At 48.0% G+C, this 13,753-nt stretch overlaps 1 protein-coding gene across 2 annotated transcripts in view; it reads right to left on the bottom strand.

The window, feature by feature from the left end:
- The window catches only part of LOC113405124 (oxysterol-binding protein-related protein 9), a 114,690-nt gene extending 102,024 nt beyond the window's left edge, over window positions 1–12,666 (bottom strand). For both annotated transcript variants that reach the window (XM_026651801.1, XM_026651800.1), the window contains exons 1-2: window positions 12,437–12,666; window positions 8,977–9,027 (exon numbers count right to left, since the gene is read on the bottom strand). In XM_026651801.1, coding sequence (XP_026507586.1) covers window positions 8,977–9,027; window positions 12,437–12,547 — 162 coding nt within the window. In that variant the 5' untranslated portion in view covers window positions 12,548–12,666. The remainder of the gene's footprint in view (window positions 1–8,976; window positions 9,028–12,436) is intronic.
- Window positions 12,667–13,753: the final 1,087 nt, after the last annotated feature.

A 13,753-nucleotide genomic window follows, 5' to 3' on the forward strand; every position in this document is an offset into this window, starting at 1 on the left:
TGTGTTCAATCTTGTCTGACAGCTCAGCAAACTGAGTTTCCACATTGAAGTTTGCAGTGTTGTTGAAGACATGTTGGTCCTGGGATATTAGAAAGAGACCAGGTGAGTGAGGTAATATTTTTTATTTGACCAACTTCTGTTGGTGAAAAAGACAAGCTTTTGAGCTAAACAGAACTCTACCTCAGATCTGGGAAAGGGCCTCATCCACACTAAAAAGTTAGGCTGACCCAGATATATCCTTCAGGGATATGAAAAATCCACACGTCTTGAGCAGAGTAGCCAACCTCCGGCGTAGACAGTACTAGGTTGATGGAAGAATTCTTCCATTGACCTAGCTACCACCTCCCAGGGAGATGAATTACCTACGCCAATCTGTCAGTGTAGGTAATGTCTATGTTGAAGCACTTCAGTGGTGCAACCATAGCTATGCTGCTGTAACATTTCAAGTGTAGACAAGCCCACAGAGCGTCACAAGGTGGAACAGATTGTTTAGCATAAGTAGTTAACACATACTGTAAAAGACCATTCAAAGAGAAGTGGTGTGTTATCGTTGCAAAAAAAAAAAAAAAAAAAAAAGGGGGGGGGGGGGGTTAGTGGGTTGCAGAGTGCTGTAATAAGCCAAAACTCCAGTGCCTTTATTAACACCGTGTTTTTTAATGTCTAGCAAAATTATGAATTTAAGCTCACTGGCTCATCTTTTGAAGGTGATATGAATGGCTTCCTTTGAGGACGAGGACAGATGTGGAGTGATCATTTTGTGAAAAGCATTAGCATGAAGGAGACCGTTTTAGATTCCAATCCAGTTTACAAATTCAAGGGGCCTCAGGAGATCTTTAAAACTAGAGACAGTACCCAAAGCCAGTGTTTAAATAAAACTAACATTATGACTCTCAAACCAACAGAATAGCAGGACAGAAACTGATTAGAATTTGACAGTTTAGTTTTCATAGTACTGGTGCCATCCTAGGGGCCACAACTCAAAAGCTGAGAAGTGTTCATATTAATAAAAGTTCACTAGTCTCAAGTAGAGTACAGCTTTCACATGAGCACTGTTCCCTACATGAATTTCTAAACCACTGGGCTATGCAAAATGAGTTTTGTTTTTAGATAAAACTAAATATAACTAACTGAAAGATGTTTTTTAAATAGCGACTCCTACCCCGAGTAAACCAAGTGGATGTTCTGTTAATATCAAAATGTAACCTGGGCTAATGAGTCTGACGAAAAAAGGCAATCAAGCTTATTGCTGCCTAGAAGAGAGATGGGGAAGACTGTAATGTGTTCACTTTGCCAATTGGGGGGGGGGCGTTGAGTCTTGTGACTGGGAGAACCCTGGGGGACAGAAAGCTGACTAAGCCAAAAGGACGGGGGACGAGAGGATGACAGCCCTCACTGAGGCACTGCCTATTTTCCCTTTAAAAGGGAGTTGCCGAACTACTCTGGGAGAGAGAAACTGGACTTAGAAACACTGAGGAGGGCCCCCTATGTCATGGGGATTTTTTCTACTGTGAGAAATGCTTATTGCTGCCACAGAGCGGTTGGCTGCCTGGGCGAATCAGTGCCCTCATCACCTCAATTAAGTGCCTTCAAGCCTGCAAGGACTCATCAAGGTACATGGGTTCCTCTACGTTATGGAGCCCCCAAGTGTGGACTAAACTGGACTCATGAATCCAGGGAAATCACCCTGGGGATAGTGTTACTTGCAGGTTGTAGGATATTACTGATGTTGCCCATTTCCCTTTATATGCTGCCTCTTTATTTCCCCTTGTAAATAAAGTGTACCTTGTTTGTGGGTTCATCCATTAGAGGTGTCAGAAGAGTATATGTACGTGGTATCAGGCTAGTCAAGAGATCCTGACTACCTTAGACAGATAGGTGGAGACACCACTAGTTAGAAGCTAAGAACCTAGGCCATTGAAGCCTACTGCAGCCAAAGCAGAAAGACAATGGGTAAGGACTCTTCTTGATGATTAGCTGCCTTTAGGGGTACACCATCCCATAAAACCCCCTTACAAAAAAAAATTTCAGTGAGGATCACCCCCCAAGATGGTTTAGAAAATAAATGATCCAGCATGAGGGCTGTTTAGTCTATGGCTGGATTTGAATGAGATTATAAAGAGATATTTTGCCAATCAGATCATTTGGTTGTCTGAACATTTCCAACCCTATATCTCTGAAAGATACAGGAACAGCTTCAACAGCAGTGGTTCTGTGGTTAGTTTTGGATTGGAGAAGAGGAGAACTGCACGTTTGAAAAAAAACACTGGCAATATTTTAATGCATGTTTCACAGTGCTTTTAATATCTTCTGCACATCCCCTTTGTTTTCCTTTAATGTTGTCAGAATGGTGCCAAACAACTTCACACTTCAGTCTCAACAGCGCCCAACTCCCTCACAAGGCAGTATTAACAAGGCTATGTTTTAGTTAAATATTACAGACCTTATAGGTAGATTTTGCAATAAGCAAGCCCCTTGTGTATTCCATGGCAAATTAGAAGTTTAGGTATTTTCTGACCTTAAACACTCATAACTGGAAAACTAGTGAAGTGACAACACCATGAGAATAGAGTGAGTGAAATCTGATCAGTAAGTGGAAAGGATTTCTGAACAGACTGTTTAAAAACACTTTTGTTTGTTTTTGTTCACACCTACTTAACTGCAGTGTTTAATGAATAATTTAAATAGAGGACATCTTTGTTAGAGAGTCAGATTTACACTCCCCCTGCTTCAGACTTCCTTATAAACCACTGTCATCTGCCATAACAGCAGTTTAAGTCACACTGAATGGGGAAAGACTGGGAAAAGGAGACCTAAAAAAACCTACACTCAAAAAATGACAGGGAAATGAACATGGCAGCTCAGAAAAGCTCCAAAGAGTAACCTAGGAAATATCAAGCTAAGTTAATGTTCTTATTACACTTTTTTAAAAGTAGCCGATACTACAAAGTTAACCAGATTCCTATGAACTGCCCCTCCTTCTCTAGAAGAGAACTTCACATGTTCCACAAGGGGGCAGGCTTTGCTGTGACCGGCCTCTGCATGGAGAGCTTACTACACTGGCAGCAGCACGTAGGCTATGTGCAGCTATATGCCACAGTGAAAAACAGACTGTCCACACTGTGATGTGTAGTTACATATGGCAGTGAAAGGCTCTGGCAGGGGGAAAGCAGTGGGACACTACATTGCTAAAAATAGCAATGTAGACGTCTGAGACACTGCTTAAAACACAGAAAGCCATGGATGGTATATACCTTAAAGTTCTGGCATATCTTTACTCGCCTAAGCAGTACCTCACTATCTACCATGCTATTTATGCCCACGCTAGGGGGACTGTGATGAGGTGGATAAACCCCACACTGGAGAGGCAGGGATGCAGGAACAACTCTGGGCCCAGGAAGCCCCACCCCAGCAAGCCTGCTGAGCATGCTCTAGTTGGAGGAGGCGTTAAAAAGAAAGTCTGTTCAGCACAGCATGGTAGTGGGTGGAGAGAGGCAAGCCTGCACTCACTACTATGGAAATAGTGCGGCAAACAGGTATTGCCAGGACTGCTGCATGAAGCTAGGACTCCCTAGTCTGCTGAGGCTCACGGTCCAGATTGCAAGGAACAACTACAAGCCACAATGCACAAAGTGGTAGGAAGAGGCAAAGGGGAAAGTATTAGTCTGACCGCTGATAGGGATACCTTCCTTACAGTGCTCCAGAGAGCCCATCAATCAGAACTCTGTGGAGTCGGGGGGCCCAGCTCCTCCTGCTCCTTTAACAGCTAGACACAGCTGCTATCGCAGACTTGAGCCACACGGCAGGGCTGCCACCATAGACTCTGACCATTGGGTGGGCCCCCACCTGGCGGAGAATGCCAACATGAGGGCCCAGTCCTGCTGAAGGACATAAGGAAGGCCAACTGAGAAGCGAGGAAGGAAGAGGGGCGACACAGATGTGGCGAAGCTGCTGAAGGAGGTGGTGAAGAGCCAACAACAGGCGATCCAGTTGCAGCAGCAGCAACAGAATCAATTACGGCAATGGCTGGCCACCCAGAAACAGGAGCAATTCATCTAGAAGCTAACCACTCAGCACCAAGAACAGCACCACCACCAGATCCAGCAGATGGCAGCACAACAAGCCCCAGAAGCCACTGCTAACCCAGGGTCAGGGTCCCGTAGGGTGATCCCGATGCCAGGGATCCTGGCAAGGCTGATGAAGACAGGCCCAGAGGATGAATGACCCCGAACCTTTCTTGGTGACATTTGAACATTGTGGCCACCATGGTAGCATGGTCACCAGGCCATGCTCTTGACCCCATACCTGACAAGACTGGCCCAAGTGCTAGATACCAGGATGCCTAAAAGTATCATAAGATCAAGGCAGTCATTCTCCTCAGAGACATATCGACAGTGCTTCCAGAGAGAAAAGCACCACTGGGGGCCTGCCATCAGGTAGTGGCCTAGCGCCTCAAGGATTGTTGCTGGTGCTGGCTAATTCCAGACAGGCGCACTTGGGTACAGCTGGTGGAGGATATTGTGCTCAAACAATTTATCTAGGTTCTCAGGGGCCAGGAGTGGGTGCAGAGACATTGACACAGCATGCCATCAGAGATGCCGGGCCTTATGGAGAATTACCTGGCTACCAAAGGGCCAAGCCCCCAAGGCGCTGTCGCCAAATGTAGAAACCCAAGCACAACGGAGAGAATGGGGCACAGGAGACCATCAGCTGAGGTGAGGCCTTAGTGCCTTCCAGGGCAGAGACTATGAGGCTGAACAAGAACTCCCCAGAACACAGAGATGTACAGAGCTGGGGTCCATGGAAGCCAAGGCTCCCCCAACCGTGATAATCCCAACGGAGGGGTGGGGAGACAACAGCCCCAGCAGCAGGCAATTGCTTCAAGCATGGGCAGCACAGTCACTTTCAAGGTGACTGCTCCTTTATGGACTATAGCTACAGGCAAGCCTGGACAGCCACTCCCAGAGCCCACAAACAGGGACCGGACAAGATGATAGTCCCAGTAAGGATCTACAGTCCAAAATTATGGGCTTAATAGATTCAAGGTGCAGCCAGGCCCCCATATACACAGAGATGTGCGCTCATACACCACAAAGGAGATATAGTTGACAGTGAGGAACCACACTGAGACTCTCCGTGTGGGGGCGGAGGTCTCCCTCACCAACCCACTAGTTCTGCACCATGACTGGAACTACTTTGGTGAAGTCTTGCAGGGGCAGTAGAAAGATCCGTGCAGAGGGGATGACCGTGCCTTCAAGACCAGAGAAGAAGTGGGGTCTGGGGAGCCGGCTGATGCAGGAACGTGAGAATATCCGGAAGAGGGGACTTCACAACTTGTGAGCGGGCCCCTAAGGGACCAGTGAACTCAAAGTCCTGTGGGTACAGAATGGCTGACCCAAAACAAGGATTTCATAGGGGAACAGAAGAGCGACCCCATCTTGAGCAAAGCATACAAATAGCTGGCCACTGCCAACGGGGAAGCAGTCAACCAATAGAGGCTAAGACAATAGCCATGCATCCAACTAAGAAAGGAATGATTACCAGGTGGTACGTGACCCCCAGATCACCAAACCGCAGTCCCAACTTCTGCTACCCTGGTCCTTTCAGAGAGTTACTCCAGCTCACGCACTTGGTACCATGCATCAGCCACCTGGGAAGGGAGAAAACCCTTGAAAGAATTACCAGACTGTTCTATTGGCCAGGCACCTACAAAGAGATAAGGGGTAATTTACTATTTGTCCTGCCTGGAATGTCAGTTGACAGGACCCAAGGCCCACCCTGATACTCATGCCAGTAACAGACACCCCCTTTGAGAGAATCGGCATTTGACTGGACCACTAGAGAAGAGCATGAAGGGATAACAGCACATATTGGTGATCATGGATTATGGCACGTGGTACTCAGAGACCATTCCGCTTCTCACAACCAATGCGGTGACCACAGCTATGGAACTCATGATGGTCTTTGTGAGGGTGGGGATCCCCAAAGAAACAGACCAGGAGCTGAACTTCATGTCACAATTGATGAAAAACATATGTGAGCTACTGAAAATCAAATCTCTAGGACATCTGTCTACTACCCCCAAACAGATGGACTAATCAAACACTTCAACGGGACCCTGAAAGGGATGATGACAAAGTTTGTGGCTGAAGACCCTCACTACAGGGATCATTTGTTATTGCCCCTGCTATTTGCAGTGCGCAAGGTTTCACAAGCATCCACGGGGTTCTCACCCTTCCGGTTGTTCTATGGGAGACAATCCCAGGGGATTCTACATCTAGTTGGGAAACTTGGGATCTTGCTCCTCTCACAGTCACTGCACTAATACAGCACATTCTCCAGCTCTGAGCGAAGCTGAAGACACTATGGACTTTTGCCCCTTATAGTCCCAAGATTGTCAAAAACGAGCCTATAATAGGGGCACCCATCCACACAAATTCCAGCCCGGAGACAGGGTATTGCTGTTGCTGCCCAGCTTGGAATCAGAGTTAATGGCAAGGACCCTTCAAGGTGGCACACCAGGTAGGAGCAGTGGATTACAAGATCCAACAATCTGGGAAGAACAAAGAGACCCTGGTTTATCATATAAGTCTTCTGAAGGCCTGACAAGACCGCAAGAGGTTATTCATAAACATATTACCCCCCAATCCAGAGCTGAGCCCCCATGCACCATTATCCCAGGGCCAGACAATTCCCTTGGGGGAAGGGCTTCAGCTGTCGTAATGGACTAAGACGTTGCAGGTGGTCCAATCTTTACCTTCCACGTTCTAGTCACGACCCAGATGAACCCATCTGTTTGTCAACCTCACAACAGAGCACAGACACAAGGTCTGTGAGAGTCGTCATCCCCTGTCCAGAAAGAAGCAGGATGCTATCCATTGGGAGCTGCAGGCAATGTTGGACCTCAGGGTGGTAGAAGAATCCCACGGATGGTGGGGACCCAATGTCCTGCTACCCATGGCAGATGGGACAACTCGGTTTTGAAACAACTTTAGGAAGGTGAATGCAATATCCACATTTGACGCATATTCATATTGTTGACTGATTGGGGGCCACGAAGTACATCTCCACTTTAGATCAGACCAAGGCATCTCAAGAGAAAACAACCTTTGCAACATCTTTCAGCCTGTACCATTTCAAAACTATTCCCTTCAGCCTTCACAGGGCCATGGCCACCTTCTAACAGTTGACAGACACAGTCCTGCAACCACACAGCCAGTATGAGACAGCCTACATAGTCGATATACACCTATACAGTTGTGATTGGAAAAAACACCTCAAGCATATATTGGTAGTCCTAGGGGCCTCAAAGAAGCTGGCCTCACCACAAACCCAACCAAGTGCTGATTGGGGTTTCATGAGGTGATGTATCTGGAATACACAATTAGAAGGGGCAAACTTAGGCCTTTAATTGGGAAGGTCCAGGCCTTGACTGATTGTCCTGTGCCATCGACAAAGAAACAAGTTAGATGATTTTGGGGTCTGGCTGGCTACTATAAGCAGTTCATACCCCATTTCATCACAATAGCTGCACCCCTCACTCACTTAGTGAAGAACTCTATCCCCAAGATGATCACCTGGTCTGAGGTCTGTAACAAAGCCTACAGAATCTTGAAAGACTGCCTGAGCAGTGAACTGGTCCTCTTCCACCCGGACTTCACGTGATTGTTCATACTCCACACAGGCATTTCGGATGTGGGGTTATAGTCACCGCTATCCCAAGACTTTAATGAGGAAGACAATCCAATACGCTACATTGACCAGAAACTATTCCCATGAGAGGGCCTACTCAACCACAGAAAAAGAGACCTTGGTGGTGAAATGGGCCATAGAAGCATTGTGATATTACCTACTGGGAAATCCCTTCCTCCTGATAATTGATCATGCACCCCTCCACTGGATAAATACCATGAAAGACACCAAACCCCCAGATTATGAGGCGATACTTGGCCTCACAACCTTATGCCTTCCAGATAGCCCATAAGCTAGGGAACAAACTCCAGAATGCCCAATGGACATGCTCCAGTTGGAGGAGAGGTTTAAAAGGGAGTCTCTTTGGCACAGCAGGGTGGTGGGCAGAGAAAGACAGGCCTGTATTCATGGCTAAAGACGAACTACTGCAGACGGGTATCCCCAGGAGGGAACTGCTGCACAAAGTCAAGACTCCCTAGCCTGCTGAGGCTCGTGGGCTGGATGACAAAGAACAACTGCAAGTAACAATGCACCCTGAGGTGGTACAGAGTGGCAGGAAGAGGCCCGGGAGAGAGTGTTAGCTGGACTGCAGATAGTGGGTGCCTTCCTTACAGAGGGCCCCTGGGTTAGAATTCAGGGGAGTGGGAGGAGCTGGATTTCCCTACCCCCTTAACTGCAAGGTGGGGCTGACGCCACAGACTGACCATAGGCAGGGTGGCCCAGCACAGTCCCCCTCTTCCGCCCCACTCACAGGGGCATGCAGTGTACTTACTTTACATGCTGCCGTAAGCATAGACATAACCTGATAAATTTACAACTCACCCCCACCACCACTGAGGAAAAAAAGACAGAAGATGGGCATAAATGGCTTTTAAGAGAATAAGTCATGTGAGATCAGAGTGACAGAAGAAAACCATTTTTAGGTAGATAGTGTGAGCAATCAGCAGACATTTTGGGCCTAAGCTTGCTCTCTCAAACTATCTAAAAAGTGACTCTCTAGTTGTACATGGGTCAGTAGGATCACAATAATGTCTAGTTCTTATACAGCTCTTTATCCATAGATCTCAGAGAATTTGATGAAGGAGGTAAGTATTGTTATGCCCGTTTTACATATAGGGAAACGGAGGCCGGGGGGAGTGTCAAGTGACTTGCCCCAGGTGAACCAGCAGCCCTGTGACAGTGTGAGGAACGGAACCAAGGTCTCAAGTCCCCAGTCCAGTGCCCTATCCAGTAAAACCACATTACCCACATTGTAAGGTGTTAAGAAACACAAGAGAAAATACTTACTCTGAGTCGAACACACCCTCTTCGTGATCCTCTCATCATTTTGTCCTTTGACTGAAAGAGAGAACAGATTAATTGGGTTAATAAACTTACTAAGAAATCACATAAAAAAAATTATTCAATACAATTTGGAAAGAAGTAAAGCATTTTGGAGTACAGTTTTATGGACTGGTGAAATAAAACTACCACTATGACAGAGGTTATACCAGAGGCGTAGCGAGCGCCCTCCATACCCTCCGACCGGAGGGGGCCCCGCAAGGAAGGGGGCCCCTAAAAGTGGCAAAATAAATACCGCATTCCAGTTTCTGCATTGTAAGGGGCCCCGCCCGGACATATGTTCGGAGGGGGCCACCGTTCGGAGGGGGCCACGTTCTTTGTTGCTACGGCCCTGGGTTATACTCCATATAGCACAGGAAGAAAGAAGCCATAACGCACAACTGTCTGTTTTCTGGTGTTATGTATGGTAGGAGGTAACGTCATGGCATGGGACAGTAGCTCTTCTAAAGGTGTCACACAATAGAGAGTCAATAAAGTGCACATCAAACCACATATAAAACTTCTTGAAGAAAGAGACTAAGGGCTCCACACAACCATCTACTCCATTGTCTCTGAAAGTAGATTTTGACCTAAGTGCACAGGAAACACCGGAAAATGCAACCCAACCACATTTGTTTTCAGGAAGTAAGGATGGATACAGTCCCCCAAGCCGCAGCTACAGAGCCCAGAATGATTATCTTAGAAATTCCAAACTAGGATTTAAAACTAAACTAGTATTTTCAGAGGAGTGAGTTTGTTTGTTTTTAACATAATGAATGCTTCTGCAGATAAACTCTCTTACAATTGAACATGTTAGTATGTTGCATAATTACCTGAGAACAGATTTACATATTGCTTGAAATTTGTAAGGTATGTTTTCTTTCCACAGGAAAAACTACTCTGTAAAACTGTCCAAAATCTAAAGTAACCCTTTTGGGGTTACTTACAAAAGGCCCACATACCTAGTTTATATGCATTTTTGAAGATTTACAATTCAAGTATACCAAAGTGTGACATATTCCTCATCCATCCTCAGTTTTGCCTCCTCAGGCTCCTATAACCACACTCAACCTTGGGCTACACTTCACCTAGATTTGCTGCTCCAACAAACAGCACTTTCAATGATGCACAACTAGTTTCTCTAAATAAACAATTATTTGGCAATTAGCAGTTAATGCCTTCTGCTCATTTAGAGTGGAAATACAGAAGAAATTTTGCACCAAAAGCAAAAATCTATTTTGCCCCCATATTTACAGAAATGTGGCATTGTTAGATTCCTGTTGTGAAACACCTACCTCCTATTCAGCAATACCTCTGAACTCAGGTTCTGTAGAAACCATATCCCTGGGGTACAATAGGCCCACATGACAAAATACAAGGCATGTGGCTGTTCAAGATTGCAGCTAGCTAAAATCATACAAAAGAGGACGGGGGAGGGGGGGAGAGGAGGAAAGTTTTAAAAGCAAAGACTGCTTCCTCTCCTTCATCTGCCAAATTTCACCTGCATTTTGCTTGTAACAGATGCCAGAAGAAAGTGTGGATTTGTTGCATGTATTCCACTAAGTAAAATTTGATAGTTTCTAGTAATTGTTTCACACTCCCACCATGCCTGAATTGGTTGCCGATTTAAAATATGAATACATCTGTAACCAATTAGTGATGATAGGACTGTAAACCTACTGGAAGCTACTGAATTTTACTTAATGAACACATTAAAAGTGCATTTTCATATATAACTACACTGACATATGCTGCTGACATCTAGTCTGGCCCTTCAGTCACCATGAAAGGGGATTGTCTAATTAGGTCTGCCACAGGAAAGGAGTGTTGCTGATGGGTTCATGAAAGAGATATACAAATAGTATTTAAATTATACTGTTTTGAACTTGCTTCAATTTTATGGAGTGGTATTTGGAACAAGAATTAATAAGGTGCAGAACTTCCATAATCCTCTAAAAATCAGTGTAACACATAAAGATAGAGATTCATTTATAAAAATTAGTAAAATTAGTTTACAATCTCACTTACTTATTCCGTTTTTTTACAGGTTTGTGTAACTATGCCCATCTGACTATCAGTTTTCATTACACTGCTAAAACATTATTTTCATTTAGTACAGCAATACCTAAAACGTAAAATGTTTAGACCAAACTATTACATGAACTACTTTGAGTATGACATACAGCAATTTACTGTACCTTGCATTTTGGATTCAGCTTTAAAGGTGATTTTAAAAGTCATCAAACCAGAGTACTACAAAGTATAGAAAATGCAGTTGAAATAGCATACATAAGTAGCTGGATTTTGTGAAATTAAATGTTAAAACACTAACATTACCAGGAGAAAAAAAAAGGGAATGCCAATAGAACTGAACATTGGCATAAAGTGATGGATCTATTAAACCAACATTTATTGATGTTTTAACCTTTATTTCTGGTGCAAATGTATGAGCCAGAAAGCATGGTTTGACTTTCTGATCCCAACTTGACAGTATTCCACAGTGACTTTTACAGAATAAGTAATCCAACAAATTTAAGTGGTAGATCACTTCTTTCACTGAAGGTGAAGGGGGAAAAAACCCAGATAAACAACACTTATTAAAAAAAACCCCCCTTTTCCCCCCCCCCCCCCCCAATTCACCGTTTTTTAACGTACTGGTTACATAAACGGTTTTTGTACTCCGTAAGTGGTGGCTAGAAATCTAGTCAGTCAGCAAGGTAAGAGCCTAAAAGGGGCGATCTGTTCTTGGCGTGGGGTTTACACATACACCAGTACTATTCTGCGATCCCTGGAGAAAGGGTGCTACAGAAGAGCGAAGTGCTTTACAAAGGCGTAGACACTCAGCCTCACAGCAGACGCGAGGAAGGTCAAACGCTCCCGACGCCCCATTCTCCAGAGAGATGCCGAGTCACGGAGGACCGGCCCCTCGCGGTGGGTCACAGCCGCCGGGAGCTGGGGATAGGAGCCAGGAGCGCGGGCAGCACCTCTCGCTCTGGGCAGCAGGGGCCTGTCGGCAGTGAGGCCCCCCCCCCCCCCCCCCGGGGGGGGGGGGGGGGGGGGAAGGATCCCAACGCCTTTCGCACGCCGGGACCGCCCCCTCCAGCCACCGGGCCTAGCGACGGGTTAGCAGCGCCCCCCTCAGAGCCAGCCCCTCCACGCTGGGGGACAACGGGGAACAGGCGGACCGAGACCAGCGTGTCACACACTGGGGGGGGGGCGGTACCCGACGTCCTTCCACATGCTCCCCCCATCCTATCCCCGGACGCGGCTGCCAAGAAAAACGCTTCTCGCCCCCCGTCTCTAAATCTTTCACAGGGGCCTCCCGATTGGCTCCCACCATCGTCTCCTCCCTCCCCATTGGCCGCCCAGTGACCAGCACCCCCCTCTCCCCGAAGCCCGCTCCCCCCTCACCCGCCCGGCACCTCACCGTGTAGTAGGAGAGCAGCCCCGCGTTATAGTCCAGCACGAACCAGCGGTACTGCCAGCCCTTCATCACGTTGGTCCATTTGCTCAGCGGCCCCTCCATGATGGACGCCATCTTGGGAGCCAGCCCGGCACCGCGGAGCCGGAGGCTCGGCGGGGATGGGGGAGACGGCACTGCGAGCGGGCTGGGGCCGGGCACGCAGCGGGAGGGCAAGAAGGGACCGGGCACGAAACAAACAGATGGGAGGGGCAGCCGCGAGAGCAAGAGAAACAGTCGGGGGCGGGGCTTGCTCACGCAGAGGGGGGCGGGGCCAAGCAGCCAACAAAACAACCCGGGGGCGGAGGGAGAGAGGGAGACCTTTGCCTGGGCACGCGACTAGGGGCGGGGTCAGGGACTAAACTCAAGCGCGAGCTAGGGAAATACAGCGGAGAGGCTGGGCCGCTAACAGGAAGTGGCGAAGAAAAAGAGGGCGGGGCTCAGGTCAGGGGGCGGGGCCATGCCCTGGCTCCTCACCCAGGGAAGCTGTGAGCTCAGCAAGGGGGCGGGGTCTGGCTCCTCCCTCTGGGAGGGGTGTGTCTCCGCTCCCGGGAGCGGGGCCCCGCCCAGAGCAGTGGGCGGCGCCAGTCTCTTCACCCTGGAGCAGGGCCTGGCTCCTCTGGCAGGGGGCGGGGCCCCGGCCTAAGGCTTTTAGAGGCGCGGCAGGTTGCCTAGCAATGACTCCGGTGCTGGAGGAGCGAGCGCGGGCCCTGTGTACTGTGCACCAGGGCTGGGTGCTGAGGGGAGTCAGAGCGGAGTGTGGGGCAGCCGGCAGGGCATGAAGGCTGAAGTATATATGAGGTCAGGAGCACTGGGCCGCATAGGTCCTGGAACTAGGGTTGCGTCCACATCCCCTGTCTTGAAGTAGTAATAACCCAAATACATGGTTTCTGCCTTCACCACCCCCACTATAAAAATTGTTCCCGCACCACTGCTGGGCAGTGGGGCCAATTTCGAGGCTAGAGGGAGGTGTGAGTGCAGGGGCTTCAGAGTGGGAGAGCCAAGTGTGCAGCTGGGAACAACGGGCATGAGCTGTGAATGCAGGGCTTGGGCCAGGGACTGAGTGTGTAGCTTGAGCCAAGGCTGCAGGGGGTGAGAGCTGAATGCCATCCTAGCCATGGATGAGGGACAGGGCAAGGTGCGGGGAGCATGGGCAGGGTGCCACGTGCATTCCTGCAGCATTCTGCTGTCATCTAGTGCCTCAAATACTGCAGGGCCCACTAGCCCCTTTCTGATTCTGTACTCAGTGGTGTAGTTTGCAGATGTGGCACTGCATGCACTGCC

Source organism: Terrapene carolina, unplaced genomic scaffold (genome assembly GCF_002925995.2).
Source record: "Terrapene carolina triunguis isolate 2854851 unplaced genomic scaffold, T_m_triunguis-2.0 Scaffold103, whole genome shotgun sequence".
Lineage (NCBI taxonomy): Eukaryota > Metazoa > Chordata > Testudines > Emydidae > Terrapene > Terrapene triunguis.